The sequence below is a fragment of the Capra hircus genome, chromosome 2, assembly GCF_001704415.2.
Source record: "Capra hircus breed San Clemente chromosome 2, ASM170441v1, whole genome shotgun sequence".
In the NCBI taxonomy this organism is placed as follows: domain Eukaryota; kingdom Metazoa; phylum Chordata; class Mammalia; order Artiodactyla; family Bovidae; genus Capra; species Capra hircus.
This window is the reverse complement of record NC_030809.1, coordinates 76,682,937-76,700,327: the sequence shown is the minus strand read 5'-3', so window position 1 is coordinate 76,700,327 and position 17,391 is coordinate 76,682,937. Positions and strand designations below refer to the sequence as shown.

Genomic DNA, 17,391 nt, shown 5'->3' with positions numbered 1-17,391 from the left:
TTTCTTTGCAATACAGAATATTTTTAATTTGAGGGAATTCCACCTACTTATTTTTGCTTTTGTTGCCTTTCTTGTGATGTCAGATCCAAAGAATACCACCAAGACTGATGTCAAGAAGCTTATCATTTTTGTTTTCTTCTAGAGGTCTTATATTTGCAAATCTATATCCAAGCCTTTAATCATTTTGAGTTAATTTTTGGGTACAGTGTAAAATAAGGGCTCAATTTAAATATTTGGCTGTCCAGTTTCCCAGTGCCATTTATTGACAAGATTATCCTTTTCCCCATAGTATAATTTTGGCTCCTTTACCATAAATTAATTGGCTATATATGTGTGGGTTATTACTGGGTTCTCTATTTGGTTCCATTGATGTATGTGGCTGTTCTATGCTAATGCTATACTTTTTTGATTACTAAACCTTTGTAATATAGTTTGAAATAAAAAATCATGACGTCTCCAGCTTTGTTATCCTTTCTCAAGATTTCTTTGGCTATTTGGAGTGTTTTGTCATTACATACAAATTATAGGATCGTTCTAATTCTGTGAAAAATGGCACTGAAATTTTGATAGAAATTGCATTGATTCTGTAGATTTATTTAGTTAGTATGCAGAATCTATCAATATTAAATTCTTTTAATCCGTGAACATGGAATCTTTTTCCTTTCATTTTTGTTTTCAATTTCTTTCATCAATATCTTATTCAGTGTAACTGTCTTTCATTTCCTTATTTAAATTTATTCATGGGTATTTTCTTTGTATTTTTGCAATTGTAAATGGGGTTTTCTTGATTTTTTTCTTTCTGATAGTTATTAGAGTGTAAAATGAAACTTATTTTTTATGCATTGATATCTTATTCTATAAATTAACTGAATTTATTAATTCTATAGTGTTTCTTTTTGGTGGAGTCTTTAGGGTTTTCTATGTATAATATCATGCCATCTACAAATAGACATTTTTATTTCTTTTTTTCCAGTTTGGATGCCTTTCATTTCTTTTTATTGCCTAATTTCTCTTGTTATAACTTCCAATTCAATGGTGAATAAATGTGGCCTTAGTAGACATCTTTGTCTTATTCCTGATCTTAGAGGAAGAGCTTTCAGTTTTTAACCTTAGGTACAATGCTAACTGTGGGCTTCTCAAATATGTCCTTATTATGTTGAAGTACAACCCCTCTATACTCAGTTTGTTGAGAGTTTTTATCATAAACAGATGTTGGGTTTTGTCAAATGCTTTTTCTGCTTCTGTTGAGATGAACATATGATTTTCATCCTTTGTTTTGTTAATGTGTTACACTGATTCACTGATGGATGTTGAACCTACTTTGCATCCCTGGGATAAATCTACCTGATGATGGTATATGATCCTTTTAATGTATTTTTAAATTGTTTGATGATAGTTTGTTGAGGATTTTTCACCTCAGTTCACCAGGGATAATCACCTGTAAGTATCTTTCTTGTAGTGTTCTTGGTTTGGTACCAGGGTATAACACTGCCTTGTCAAATGAATTTGAAACTTTCATCTCTGTTTCTATTGTTTGGAAGAGTTTGAGAAAGATTGACATTAGCTCTTTAAATTTTTGATAGAATTCATGAGTGAAGTCATCTGGTCTTGGACTTTAGTGTGTTTGGAGGTTTGATTTACTGGTTTAATCACCTTATTAGTAAGTAATTGGTCTGGTTGGATTTTCTAATTTTTTAATAATTCTTGGTAGGTTGTACATTTCTAGAAATTTATTTCTTCTAGGTTGTTTAATTTGTTGACATATACTTGTTCATAATAGTCTCTTATGCTTTATACTTCTATGATATCAGTTATAACATCACTTTCATTTCTGATTTTATTTATTGGGGTAATATCTATTTTTTTATTGCTGAGTTGCTAAAGGTTTATCTGTTTATCTTTTAAAGGTAAAGAACAGTTCTTATTTTTACTGATATTAACAAATATATTTTTAGACTATGTAGCATTTATTTCTAGTCTGATCTTTATTTCCTTCCTCCTATTAACTTATAGCTTTATTTGGTCCTCTTTCCTATTTCCTAAAAGTTTAAATTTCAGTTGTTTGAGATCTTTTGTTTACTAATATGGGTGTTTATTGCTATGAACTTCGCTTATAATTGCTTTTGCTGAATCCCATAAGTTTTATTTCTGTTTTCATTTGTCTCAAGGTATTTTTTCATCTTTTTCTTTCAATTTCTTCTTTGAGCCTTTAGTTGTTTAATATCATATATTCCAGTTTTCTTCTTATAATTGATTTCTGTTGTTGTGTTTGCAGAAACCTGATATGTTTTAAATATTCTTAAATTCATTAAGATTTATTTGGTGGTCTAACATCTGATTTATGTTAGAGAATGTTACATGTACACTTCAGAAGAAAGTGCATTCTGTTGCTTTTTATTGTGATATTCTCTACATGTATGTGATATTCATCTGACCTATTAGGTCATATAAAGCCATATACATATGGCCTATTAGGTCATATATGCTTAGCTACTGATTTTCTTAATTTAAAAAATTTATTTATTCAGCTGTGTTGGATCTTCACTGCTGTGTGGGCTTTTATCTAGTTGTGGCAAGCAAGGGCTGCTCTCTAGTTGTGGTGTGATGGGCTTCTCGTTGTGGTGGCTTTTCTCGTTGCAGAGCATGGGCTCTAGGCTGAATGGGCTTCAGTATGTGTGGCACATGCACTCAGTAGCTGCAACTTCCAAGATCTAGAACACAGCCTCAATAGTTGCAGCAGACAGGCTTAGTAGCTTTGTGGCAGGTGGGATCTTCCTGGATTTGGGATTGAACTGCTGTCTCCTGCACTGGCAGGCAGATTCTTCACCACTGAGACACCAGGGAAACCCCTCTACAGGTTTTCTATTTGGATGATCTATCTATTGATGTAAGTGGGATATTAAAGTCATCTACTGATATCATATTTCTGTCTATTTCTCACTTTGGGGCCTTAATATCTGGGTCCTCAAATAATATTTATATTTAGGTGTTCCTGTGATGGGTGCATACATATTTACAGATGTTAAATCCTTTTGTTAAAATGAAATCTTTATTATTGGATAATGGCCTTTGTTGTCTTTTATTAGAGTTTTTTCTTTAACTTAAAGTCTATTTTGTCTAAGTATAGCTACTGTGGATCTCCTTTGGTTTCCATTTCTGTGGGATATCTTTTCCATCTTTTCTCTTTTAGCTTGTGTGTGTCCTTGTATGTGAAATGAGCCTTTTGTAGGCAGCATATATAAAAGTTCTTTAAAAAGTATTGCAGTTTCACCTTCAGCATCCAACCTTCCAATGAATATTCAGGGTTGATTTCCTTTAGGATTGACTGGTTTGATTTCCTTGCTGTCCAAGGGGCTCTCAAGAGTCTTTTCTAGCACCACAGTTTGAAAGCATCAATTCTTTGGCACTCAGCCTTCTTTATGGTCCAACTCTCACATCCACACATGACTACTGGAGAGAACCATAGCTTTGACTATATGAACATTGGTTGGCAAAGTGATGTCTTTGCTTTTTAAAACACTGTCTAGGTTTGTCATAGCTCTTCTTCCAAGGAGCAAGCCTCTTTTAACTTCATGGTTTCAGTTATTGTCCACAGTGATTTTGGACCCCAAGAAAATAAAGTCTGTCACTGTTTCTAGTTTTTCCCCATTTATTTGTTATGGGAGTGATGAGGCCAGATGCCATGATCTTAGTTTTTTGAATGTTGAGTTTTAAGCCAGCTTCTTCACTCTCCTCTTTCACCCTCATCAAGAGGCTCTTTAGTTCCTCTTTGCTTTCTGCCATTAGTGGTATCATATCAATTAACAGACTGTAGTTATAGGTATTTCTACTATTTTTGTCTTTTGACTTTTATACTACCTTTATAAATTATTAACCCCTCAACTTCACCACATTATTCTTTTACTATGTATTTCCCTCTACCAGTAAGATTTATTGGAGAAGGCAATGGCAACCCACTCCAGTACTCTTGCCTGGAAAATCCCATGGATGGAGGAGCCTGGTAGGCTGTAGTCCATGCAGTCACGAAAAGTTGTACATTTACTGAGCGACTTCACTTTCACTTTTCACTTTCATGCATTGGAGAAGGAAATGGCAATCCACTCCAGTGTTCTTGCCTGGAGAATCCCAGGGACAGCGGAGCCTGGTGGGCTGCCGTCTGTGGGGTCGCACAGAGTCGGACATGACTGAAGCGACTTAGCAGCAGCAGTAGCAGCAGTAAGATTTATATCTGCATACATTTTCCTATTACTAATTAACATCATTTTGTTTTAACTTAAGAAAGCTCCTTAACATTTCTTGTAAGGCCACTTTTCTAGTGGTGGTGAACTCCTTTAGCTTTTGCTTGTCTGGAAACTTTTTATCTTTCCTTTGATTCTGAAGCACAGCTTTGCTGGGTATTCTTTCTTGGTAGGTTTTTTTTTTTTTTCCCCCAGTACTTTCAATATATCATACCACTCCTATTTGGCCTGCAAAGTTTCTACTGATAGTCTTATAGGATTCCTGTATCTAACACGTGTTTTTTCTTTTGTTTCTTTTTAAGATTCTTCCTTGTCTTTAGTTTTTGACACTTTAAGTATAATGTGCCCTGGCTTGGGTCTCTCTGTGTTCATCCTATTTGGAAAAATTTAGACTTCCTGGATCTACACATCTGTTTCCTTCCCCAGGTTTAGGGATGTTTTCAGCTCATTTATTATTCAGATTAGTTATTTAAATAAGTTTTTGCCCTTTATATCTCCTTTTGGAAATCCTGTAATGAAAATATTGTTCCTCTTATTTTGTCCCATTGGCCTTAAGATATCTTCACTCTTTTTCATGTTTTTCTTTGTGCTACTCTGTTTGATAAATTTCTGTGTCTTGTCTTCAAGTTTGCTGGTCTATTCTTCCATTTCACATCATCCATTGTTGAACTCCTTTATTTTCTAGTTCAGTTATTGTATTCATTAGCTATGTGACTTCTGTTTATACAGCCTTATATTTTCTATCTTTTGTTGAAACTCTCAGTTTGTTCATGCATTATTCTCTTGACCTTGGTAAGCATCATTACAATGATTATTTTGAACTCTTTATCAGGTCAGTAATTTGTCCCCCATTTCATTAAGGGCTTTTCTGAGGGATTTTCTTGTTCTCTCATTTGGAAAACATTCCTCTGTTATTTTATTTTCCTTGATTCTCTGTGTTGGTTTCTAGTCCTTCTCTTTCCCGTCTTGAAAAACTGGTTTTGTGTAGAAGATGAAACTTTGTATTCAACCTGACCTTTCTTGGTTCTTTTCCAAACCTCTTTGGTTTAGCCTACATTGTTTTTAGTGGTTACCAATAGTTAAGGGTTGCCAAGACTCATCAGGGTCTCAAGTGAGAGGATCTCAGGTAACACACTCAGGATGAATGAATGGTTGCTAGGTTTTCAAGCAGCAACTTTTAAACTGAGTAGATATACCTCTTCCAGCAAAAGACTGAGATGGACATTTCTGCTTGTCCTTTCTGCACTTAGCCCTGGGATAACAGACAATTAAGAATTCTTTCTTTGTTTGCTATCCTCATGGTGATCCCATGAACAATAAGCTGCACTGATCACCAGAGCCAGGTTAACAAGTGATACTTCATCTGGGCAGTAGCCACAAAAGCTGGAGTGCCTGGCATGTGCAGAAGCTCCTTTTTGGAGATACCAGTAACCTGGGATGAGGTAAAGAGAGAGAGCCCCAAAATAGTACAGATCAAGAAGCAACAGTTAGAACTGGGCATGGAACAACAGACTGATTCCAAATAGGGAAAGGAGTGCGTCAAGGCTGTATATTGTCACCCTGCTTATTTAACTTATCTGCAGAGTACATCATGAGAAATGCTGGGATGGATGAAGCACAAGCTGAAATCAAGATTGCCAGGAGAAATATCAATAACCTCAGATATGCAGATGACACTGCCCTTACTGCAGAAAGTGAAGAAGAACTAAAGAGCCTCTTGATGAAAGTGAAAGAGGAGAGTGAAAAAGTTGGCTTAAAGCTCAACATTCAAAAAACTAAGATCATGGCATCTGGTCCCATCACTTCATGGGAACTAGATGGGGAAACAGTGGCTGACTTTCTTTTTCTGGGCTCCAAAATCACTGCAGATGGTGACTGCAGCCATGAAATTAAAAGATGCTTACTCCTTGGAAGAAAAGTTATGGCCAACCTAGATAGCACATTAAAAAGCAGAGATATTACTTTGCCAACACAGGTCCATCTAGTCAAAGCTATGGTTTTTCCAGTAGTCATGTGTGTATTTGAGAGTTGGACTATAAAGAAAGCTGAGCACTGAAGAATTGATGCTTTTGAACTATGGTGTTGGAGAAGACTCTTGAGAGTCCCTTGGACAGCAAGGAGATCCAACCAGTCCATCCTAAAGGAAATCAGTCCTGAATATTCATTGGAAGGACTGATGCTGAAGCTGAAACTCCAATACTTTGGCCACCTGATGTGAAGAGCTGACTCATTTGAAAAGACCCTGATGCTGGGAAAGATTGAAGGCAGGAGGAGATAGGGATGGCAAAGGATGAAATGGTTTGATGCATCACTGATTCAATGGACATGAGTTTCAGTAAACTCTGGCAGGTGGTGATAGACAGGGAAGCCTGGCGTGCTGCACTCCATGGGGTTGCAAACAGTCGGACACAACTGAGCAACTGAACTGTACTGAACCTAGGCTCCCTGGTCTCCAGAAAGGGTTGCAATTGGCTCCTAAATGCATGCCTACATCTCAGATGACAGCTACAAAGATAAGGGAATAGTTCTCTTTCATGGAATGACTTGGCATTTCTGTCTGCTGCTTCTGTGCTGTGTTCTGGTTGGGGGAAGCTGATTAAGAAATCTTTCTGTTATGGTCCTGTGGGACCTGCTAATGTAAGCCCCACTGGCTTACCAGAGTCAAGATGAGCAGCATGCCTGGATGGCCACTGTAAAAGCCAGAGTTCCAGATGTATGAACAATCTCCTTTCCAGGTGATACTGGAGACCTGGGGAGTTCAAAAATAGTGCCTACCAGGCTCCATGGCCTCTGGAGAGTATTTCATTTAGCCTCTAGATGTGGATTAAATTAGAGGCCTATCCTTCAGGCCAAAGTTTTAAGATCTGCAGATGGGCCTCTTTCACAGAAATTCTGGACTCTTTTCGGTTGAGTACTGCCTTGAAGGTGGCCACAGTAAGTTTGTACAAGCTCTTTAAATACTGTTTCTTCATTTCCTATTGTTTTGTGGGTCTTGTAGTCACAAGCCCTGTTAATTTTCAAAGTTAGATGTTTTAAAGACCTGTTAGGTACAGATCTTAAAAGTTTGGGTGCCAAAGGTGAGGTTCAAGCCTTACTTCTCAGAATCTGAGGGATGTTTTCCCTACTGAGGAAGACTGCACCAGAGGTGGAACTTACGGAGAGGTTGTGTCTCAGTCTCTCCTACCTGTTCTGATGTGCATTTTTTTCTTGTGTGCCTGATGTGTAGGAGTCACTCAGCTGGTTTTTTTGATTCCTTGTGGAAGATTGTTCCATACGGAGCTGTAGATCTGGCATGTTTGTGGGAGCAGGTAAGCTCAGAATTCTCCTATGTGGCCATCTTGAACCAGAATCCCTTTAACCTTTATTGTTAATGTCTACCTTAGGAGAAAAATAATTTCATTATCTCATTTTGTGGGTCACACAACTGAGACGGAGAGAATTTAGCATCCTTGCACAGGATCACACAGGCAGTAAAGGGCATAGTTAGGATTTGATCTCTGATGCAGGATCTCTTGGGCTACCAGGAAGTCTTCTGAAGCTTTTTAGCCTAAGTGAAATAATGAAAGGACAACCCTAGGAGTTGTTCCCTCAACCACAATAGTCACATCAACTATTCTCTTTTCATTGACTTTTTTCGTGTAAAACCATGGTGCCATTGAAGAAAATCAATTAGTGTTAAAATGATTAGCAAAAGCAAAAGTCCCAATATAAGTAAAACCATTCTCTAACTTGCTCACTGTATCATATTTCTAACATTTCCATTTTCTCAGGCCACCCAGTTCATTTACATATCAGTGTTTGCAATATTACACAGTGGTTTGTTCTAATGTTAGCTAAGCTTTAAATATGCCTTCAGAGCTACCCTGTGTAATCATGCTTGTCTCCATTTCACAGTGTACCCAATAGTGTTGAGCATGCAGGGAAAGAATCCTTTTCTCTGTCAGTGATTTCAGCTGTCACCCTCTAAAATAGTGACATGGGGAAGCTGTTATTAAAGCTGTCTTTGTCAAATCATCCCTGGAGAAGGAAACGGCAACCCACTCCATGGGCTCTTCAACAGGGAATAAGTCTACAACCATCAACATTTTGGTCTCTTGAACACTTTATTTGTTATAAATACAAGTCCATACCACAAGATGGCACCTTCTTACTTTTCAACATCTACGATTACAAACATTCATCTTCATAAAATGGTTTCAGCTTTTTCATGTGTTGTTTTAGATATTATTGAAACCTTATAAAAGCAAGACTTGCTACAAATAGGATCGGTGTTAGATGTATATTAAATGAGGTCAGATAATTAAATTCAAAAAAAGAATTTATAAATATTCAGATAAGAAAATTGAAATTACAAAAGCAGAGTTTGTCATCATTAAACTGAATTACAACTGTGTGTGGCTAATGCTATATCTACATGGTAAAGTTTTTGTTAAAATACAGTTTTAGTAATTAAATAATTTACCTCTTTTTTCCAATATAACCTCTGATTTCATTTGTACACCCTAACATTCAATACACAGTTCGCTCAAAACCACCTAGCTTTCATCTAGTCCAGCAACTACACACATTTCATTTGTTTTCAATAGACACAACCCATGAAGTACCATCATCCTCCTGGCTACAAAACAAAATACAATTTGTAAAGGTAAAAACTCAGAAGTTCTGAAATGGTAACCCATTCTCTCTGTGTTCATGAAAACAGGCAAGCCAACTTGAAACCAATGTAAATTCTAGAAAACTTAGTGTTGAAGTATGGGAAGAATAAGGATTTGCACTAATATAGTGCATAAGAATGCAATGTCAGACTGATCATTTACAGTAAAAGCCTTGGCCTCTCCGGATTGTCGTCATGCTGCTGAGGATGAAATTTACTTAAGTCTGTGGGAATTCCATCATGTTTTCTTCCTCCCATTTCCAAACAGGAAGAGAAGGGTTTTCAGGTCCCTTGGGAAAATCAAAAACATTAAACACTCACACCCACAAACAACTGGAAAGCAAAATGGCGGACCTAATAATTCTTGACTCCACGTCCAAACGAAGTTGAGGCAATATTACTTTTGCAGTATTTTATTCTGCCCAGTATATCACACCATGAGATTCCTCAAAAAACTGAGAAGTCTGAGAGCTACAAAATAGAAAGCGGTTAAGGCAGTTGATGTCTACATTTGGATTTCTTTTTTCAGGTTACATGTCTAAGTCTCCATCGTAGGCTAAGGTCAGAGGCTTCTGTTGGGGAGGTGTGCTTTGATGTGGTTTTGGCTTCTTGCTGTAAAGGAAAAAGAATTCCTGAGATGAGGAAAGTTCACAGAGCTCTGTTTCATCTGCCAAAGAAAACTGTGAGGTACAGAAATCCAAGTGGTTAGACAAAAGACTGATTTCTCTGGACTGGCAGGTTCCTTTTTGGAATACTGGTATACTTTAACCTTTAAACCAGGAGAAGCCTTTTTTTCCCCAAAAATCTTCAAAATAGTTTAGTGGAAACAATGAACTTGGTAAAAGGCCACTTTCCTTTGTTTATATGCTGTAATGTGAGCATCTGCTGCTCACTAATTCCTAAGCCACTAAGACCTCCACAGCACAGATGTTTTAACATCGTAAGTAGCTAGAACAGCCAGATTCTCTTGCTTTACTCTGCTGTTGCTTTTAAGTAAACACTCTTCTGCTCGGGCTTGAAACCTGGCTGCCAAGTCACCAGAGTCTGTTAGGAGAATTTCACTGATGTTGTACCAGGCAAAACCATTCTCTTCTGGTCTCTGTGCTCCCTGAGTTTGACATCTTTGCCAGGTTAGAGAGGGCTGTTCTTGCTTCTCACACAGAGAGAAGCTGAAACTGAGTTACAGTTCCCAAACTCTCAGTGATGTCCCAGATCTGGGGCAAACCATGCTTCCTTATGCCTTTTGATTCTCAGTGTGGGTGAATGTCAACTAATGAGTATTTACAGGTTAATTCTGCTACCCACTGCCTTCTCCACCATCATTCTGTCTCCCTTCTGTCCTCAGTGTCTAGGCTTTGCCATGCCTTCAGAGCCCAGCTCTTTGGGTTGTCCTCACCAAGAGGGAGCCACCTCTGGCTTTGTCTCCAGATTTCTATACTATTTATTTTATTGCAGCATGTTATTAATTGGATGCACATACTAAGTGCCAAGCCTTGTGCTGAGTACTTTACATAAAACACCTCAATAAATCCCAGGCAAAAAGTGAAAGGAGGCGGCACTGGGATTATCATTACTACTTGACAGAGAAGGACTAGAGAGGTTATTACCTTCCTCAAGTCACTAAGTGGGTGGCAGAGCCTAGAATCCAAATGCCTCTAGTACACACAGGAAAAACACTTTTAACCCTCAGTGCATTCTCCTTGTAGCCACATTATTAATTAGGCACTTGGTAGCAACAACTCTTTTGTCTTTACATATAATTAATTTTTAATACTTTGAGTGAATGTAAATTAAAAACATACATTTTAATCTGTACAATTGAGTGGCATTTTGAACATTATGTTGCAACATTGCATAATCATCACCCCAAAGGGAAACTTCCCACTAAGCAGTCTACACTTTGGAACAGGTAGCCTTTGGGACACTTTCTTTCCAAATACCATTCTTTAAGGCAGCTCTGAGAAATCAGCATTTGTCCAAAGGAGGAGACTAGTGTAATGCATTATATAAGGCTATATATTTTACAAAATGCAATGTATTGTAAAGGGGGTAATTAGGGACTGTTATGGACTCAATATTTGCATTACCCTTCCCTCAATCATATGTTGAAATCTAAACCCTTAATGTGATGGTATTTGGAGGTGGAAGATGGCCTTTGGAAGGTGATAAGGCATTCTCTACCCCTGGCAACCACCTGTCAACTTTCTGCCTCTGTAAATTTGCCTATTCTGGATATTTCCTATGGAATTATACTGTATGTGTGGCTTTTTGTGTCTGGCTTCTTTTACTTAATGGCTAAAAAGTTGAGAATTGTATGATGCATGAATTTTACCACAAAAGAGACACGTTTGATAACTTTTTTTTTTAATAGGGGGAATATCCTAGTTTAAAATACTGAGAGAAACTTTGTTCGAAGCAATTTATAGAGGTTAGAAGCAATTTATAGATGCTAGAAGCAATTTATAGATGTTGAAGAGGTGAATTAGAAATTATTTCTAAAAAGCCTACTGACAGGAACCAGAGATCCTACCGTGTCCACACCCGGCATACAGTGGGTGTCTGTGTATGACTGAGTGCTGGGCATGGGCTGCAGGCAAAAACATCCTCAACAGCGGAGAGGCAGAAATAAGCTTCAAAATTCACTGCAGAGGTATACTCACCCTAGGCCTGTTCCCCTTCTCAAAGAGCAGGGACTGCGTAATTATCTGAATAACATCCAAATTTGTCTATATTAATATATATGTAGAATCCAGTGGCTCTAGTCACACTGCCAGGCTCCAGCTTGGGTCCAGAGCACACTAATCTGCATTTAAAGGGACTAAAAACTCACACAAATGAGAATTTACAACAAATTGGAAGGGACAGTTGGTCTATTATCCGCCCTAGGGATGGTAGTAGAAGGTGTCCTAATGTCCAAAAGAATAAGAGGAATTTCATTTGGAATGACCATAGGGATCTTCTACCTCCTCCACCTCCTGCTGTTTTAGGGGAAGAAAAGAGAGGGGCAAGAAATAGAGGTGTTTCCAGAGTTTCTGGCAATTCACTTTTTAAAAAATTTATTTCAATGAAATATAATTGATTTACAATGTTGTTAATTTCTGCTGTACAGTGGTTTAGTTATATGTATACATGTTCTTTTCCATTTTCTTTTCCATTATAGTTTATTTCAAGATAATATAATTCCCTGTGTTATACAGTCAGACCTTGTTGTTTGTCCATTCTCTATACTAGAGTTTACATTTGGCAATCCACTCTTTTTTTTTTTTTTTGAGGAATTGGCTTCTCTAAAAAAATTATTTCATTGGAGTATAGCTGATTTACAATGTTGTTAGTTTTGCTGTTCAGCAAAGTCAATCATTATACACATACATATGTCCACACTTTGTCAGGTTCTTTTCCCATATAGGTCATTACAGAGTATTGAATAGAGTTCCCTGTGCTATGCAGTGGTCCTTGTTAGTTACCTAGGCTCAGGGGTAAAGAAGCTGTCTGCCAGTGCAGGAGATTTGGGTTCGATCCCTGGGTCAGAAAGATCCCCTGGAGAAGGAATTGACAACCCACTCCAATATTCTTGCCTGGGAAATCCCATAGACAGAGGAACCTGACAGCCTATGGTCCATGAGGTTGCAAAAGAATCATACATGACTTAGTGACTAAATAACAAGCATGTGACTCCCAATCTCCCAATATATCCTGTCCCACCTGGTAACCATAAGGTTGTTTTCTGTGTCTGTGAGTTTATTTCTGTTGGTAAGTTCATTTGTACCATTTTTTTTTTCAGATTCCACATATAAGTGATCATAATATTTGTCATGATATTTGTCTTTGACTTACCTCACTCAGTATGACAATCTCTGGGTCTATCCATGTTGCTGCAAATGGCATTATTTTGTTCTAACTGGCATTTGTTAAGGGCTTCCCAGCAGCACTAGTAGTAAAGAACTTGCCTGGGAATTCCCATGGACAGAGGAGCCTGGTGAGCTACAATATACAGGGTCAAAAAGAGTTGGACATAACTGAAGCGACTTAGCACACACAAGCTACGTAGTAGAAAAACAGGAAAATGAAGTCCTGGGGTGTGGCAAAGAAGGTTAGAGAGGGGTAGGTCTTTATGAAAAGACAACAGTATTGGTTACCAAAGGAGGTAGTGGTTAGAGATAAATTAGGAGATTGGGATTAATATATACATACTACTATTCATATATACTATTATTATATATGAAATAGGTAAACAACAAGGACCTACATTATAGCATGGGAACTCTACTCAGTATTTTGTAATAACCTGTAATAGAAAAGAATTTAAAAAGGAACACACACACACACAAATGGCAAAACACACACACACACACACACACACACACACACACACACACACACACACACACACACACACACACACACACACACACACAACACACACACACACACACACACACACACACACACACACACACACACACACACACACACACACACACACACACACACACACACACACACACACACACACACACACACACACACACACACACACACACACACAAATGGCAACTTACTCCAGTATTCTTGCCTGGAAAATTCCATGGGCAGGGAGCCTGGCAGCTATAGTCCATGAGGTCACAAAGAGTCAAACATAACAGCTGAGCTTCTGCGCGCACACACACACATATATAAAATGGAATCACTTTTCTGTACACTTGAAACTAACACAACATTGTAAAGTATGCTTCAATAAAAATAAAATCCCTGTACCCCTCCTACCAAAGAGACAACAATATTGCCTAGGAGACATCTATACTTGGTCAGCCTCTAGGAGCTGTGCCTAGAAAATTAAGCTCAAATATTACTTGAATTTTTACACCAGTTTACAGGTATGGAATTGTGAACATTGTGCTCACCTCTAGAAAAAAAAAAGAGAGGGCTCCTAGTGTGTAGGCTTGGGATTTTTGTGGTGTGTGTTGGGATAGTTGTGATAAAGGCTTTATTTCATGATGTGTCTCTTCATACCATGTAAGCTCTCAATTGGTGTATTAAAATCACAGCTATGAATGTGTGAGGGGCTTCCCTTGTGGCTCAGCTGATAAAGTGGGAGACCTGGGTTTGATCCCTGGATTGGGAAGATCCCCTGGAGAAGGGAAAGGCTACCCACTCCAATACTATGGCCTGGAGAATTCCATGGACTATGTAGGCCATGGGGTCCCAAAGAGTCAGACATGACTGAGTGACTTTCACACTCATGAATGTGTGAGATCTGAGAACTTTTAGAGAGTTTAAAAGTTAGCAACCACTGAATAATGTGGTAATGCTGCTGAGAAGCTGTGGCTTTAGAGCTTCCTGGCTGGTTAAAAAGAACCCTAAGAGAAAGATCTGAGTAGGGGCCTGCCTTCTGCAAAGTCAGCAAATAGGAAACTTTTCTTCAGAAGCCCCTGCTCCCTTTCCTTTCTTCCTTCCTGATCTTTATTAGGAAATTCATTTAGAAATTGTTTTTAAATTATTTTTCTCTCTTCAACTCTGCTATCAGGTAAGGTATGACCACCTCACTCACACTAAATCAGGACCCATAAATGCCTGGCCCATGGGCCGCCACCACCCCCAGGCATCCTGTGCCCGCAGCGGCCATCTCCCATCCATCACACACTTCTTTCCTGTTGAGCCCAGGAATAGCCTCATAATTCTTCCTAATGCAGCACTCTTGACAGCCACTACCACTTTGAGAGTTTGCACAAGGGAGAAAACCATTATGCAGCTCTGGCTGTAAGAGATCATTGACTGACACGTTTTAAAGTCACCTTTTCCATGATCATTTGCATTTTAGCAAAGGATAAAGCCATTAGACCAGAAAAGTGAGTTCATTACGAAAAGACAGGTAAGTGCTGGCACTTCTCACCTCTCTTGACTTCAAGCCACAGGCCCCAGACCAGCACTAACAGTCAGCCACTCATGAGGGCTGAGCCTCAGAGGTGGCAGCATCACCTTCAAACTTGAGAGCCCATTCCCTGCATTGTGCTGAGCAAGGGAGAATAGATGTGGTTCTCCAAGTAACTTCCAGGCACTATGTCTAGATTAACTAAAAGCTCACCCAATGGTCGCCCCCAACTAAATGACCTCATGGATCTTTATTGCCAGGGGAGCTAGGGCATCAGTAATATTTCAAGAAACCCAAATGTTTATGGCAGACATACAAAGGAGCATATCTAAACAAAGCAGTCCTTGAGAAGACTATTTTTCTCTATTTTCTAAAAAACATTTCCAAATGTTATTATAAATTGCTTTCATCTAAAGTATACACCTAACACCTGGCATGTTATAGCAGCTCTCTTGTTCTAAGTTTTTTATTTTGGAGGATAAAATATAAAATCTCCAAAACTGTCATCTTCTAACTCTTCTGCAAGCTATTTAATAGAAATAGATGCTGTGAAAACCTATTTGGATTCTTTAGGCAGCTCATATATAACCATAAGTGTTTTGATATCACTAAGTCTGTTCTCAGGTCTATAACTTACTTTACTTGGGAAATGAAGATTCGCTAAAAAATGGAAAAGGTGTAGACATTAAATTGAGTCTAAAGAGTTTTCAGGATTACTCAAGGACAAGAAATTACAGAGACTGGAAGTCCAGTGGAAAGGGGTTAAGACATTTGGGGGTTAAGACAAATCTGAAGCTGATTTTACCAGGCTGATACCCTTACATAAGTTATTGAACTTTTCTGAGTATGACTTACTCCCTCTTTAAAATAAAGATGATATTAACAATACTTTATTGGATTATTGGAAAGACCAAATAAGGCAACCTACATAAAGCACTTTGACATATGTGAATATTAGATTTTTTTCTTGACCTTTAAAGATCACGGGCAATAGATTTTTTTAGCTTATCCACTCATTGATTTATTCACTTATTTAATAAATGTTTGTGAAACTTGTACTCTAAAAAATAAGTCATTATACCTCTTCTCCCCCACCCCCAAGTCCTTATGGTTTGGTAGATGGTAGAAGATGTTTATACAAGTAACTACAATGCCAGCATGGAGTAAATGCCACAGGGCTGGCGGCTTATACAAGTTATTCCAGGCTGTTTCATAAGGACAAGTTGGCATTTAAATTTTTATTGAGAAGAACTGTTAGAATGCCAATAACTTATGAGAATTAATTCTAGAAGAATGACCTGTAAGGAGTAAACCATGCAATCAGAAGCTTTCTTGTGAAATAAGATACCACACCACTATGTACCCTAATGTAAGGTAATGTCTCCCAAAACACTATCCTTCAGAAAGAGGTTGTCGCCTTATATTCAACTCCTGTAAATATTATGAAAGATTACAATATAAAAAGTATTTTTAATGGAGATAATAAATATACACGAGCAGTACAAATAAAATGACAAATTTCCCTAATATATGCTAATAGATGCTTGCATTTTGAGATAAAACCCCTGAGATAGCAACACAAACAGATTGAAAGAAGTGTTGTGTCTCAACCAACTTGGATGGACATGAGTATAGTAAACTTGAAATGTTGACTTTGATGTAGAATAAGATTTTAAATTATTCAGTGATAAAGCAACAATTTTAATACATCTAAGCCTATGCAACACACTGGGGCATAGAGAAATAGTAGGAAATGAAGTTGAAAGAGTTGTTTGGGCTCAAATAGTGGAAGGCTTTAATTGACTTGCAAGGCAGCCAGAACGTGACTTTCATGTTGCTGTCAGTGGGAAGCCACTGCTGGCATTTGAGGAGGAAAGGGGCTGATCACTTAACTAAGTTTTAAGAAGACTAATCTGGCTATAGACAGTTGAAAGGAGGATTTGTAGAGCTTCCAAATACGGAACTAACTGCTACTTTCAATGGGGGATTATTAAGGGTGGATACTGAGGATGAAAAAAATAGATATACTATGTACATAAGTATCTATATAATTTGGTCACAAACAGTAGGGGATGATTCCCTTGCCCTTTTACATTAAAAATTCTCTAGAAAATTATGTTTGTCATCACAATTCAGTGAGGTACCTATAATCAATCCCCAGAGCCTAGAAAGGGCTACAATAAGCATTTATTGTTGAAGGAATGGATTAAGGGTAACATACTTTTAAGTTGAAAGAAAGGGAGAAATGTAAAAGGGCAGAATTTATGACTTTTAATTAAATTTTAATTTTTAATCTTTTAGATATTCAAGGAAGACAGAACCATAGAATCTGGAATTGGGGATGTGACTATGAAGTAGAATACATCTCAGCTTTCACAGACTAATAGACTAGCTGATTATCTTACACTGTACTGGGCCATTGTTTTGAGAGCAGTTTCTCATCTATCAAGCCTTTATGTTCTTTGTTTCAATTTGAGACCTTTTCCTCATCTTTTCTAGTGGTGAATGCTTCCTATCACTCTCAAGCTCATATAAAGTTTTCCACTTCACATTTGTTCATTAAGACAGGCTCTAGACAATACAAAATTAATCAATTCAAACATAATTGGTCAAATCATTTGATTTTAAGG

The 17,391-nt window shown here is 37.8% G+C and overlaps 1 protein-coding gene across 1 annotated transcript in view; it reads right to left on the bottom strand.

The window, feature by feature from the left end:
- THSD7B (thrombospondin type 1 domain containing 7B) overlaps window positions 8,330-17,391 on the bottom strand; it is a 1,038,357-nt gene continuing 1,029,295 nt past the window's right edge. The window contains exon 28 of the mRNA XM_018062396.1: window positions 8,330-9,504. Within this exon, the coding sequence (XP_017917885.1) occupies window positions 9,423-9,504 (82 nt within the window). The 3' untranslated portion in view covers window positions 8,330-9,422. The remainder of the gene's footprint in view (window positions 9,505-17,391) is intronic.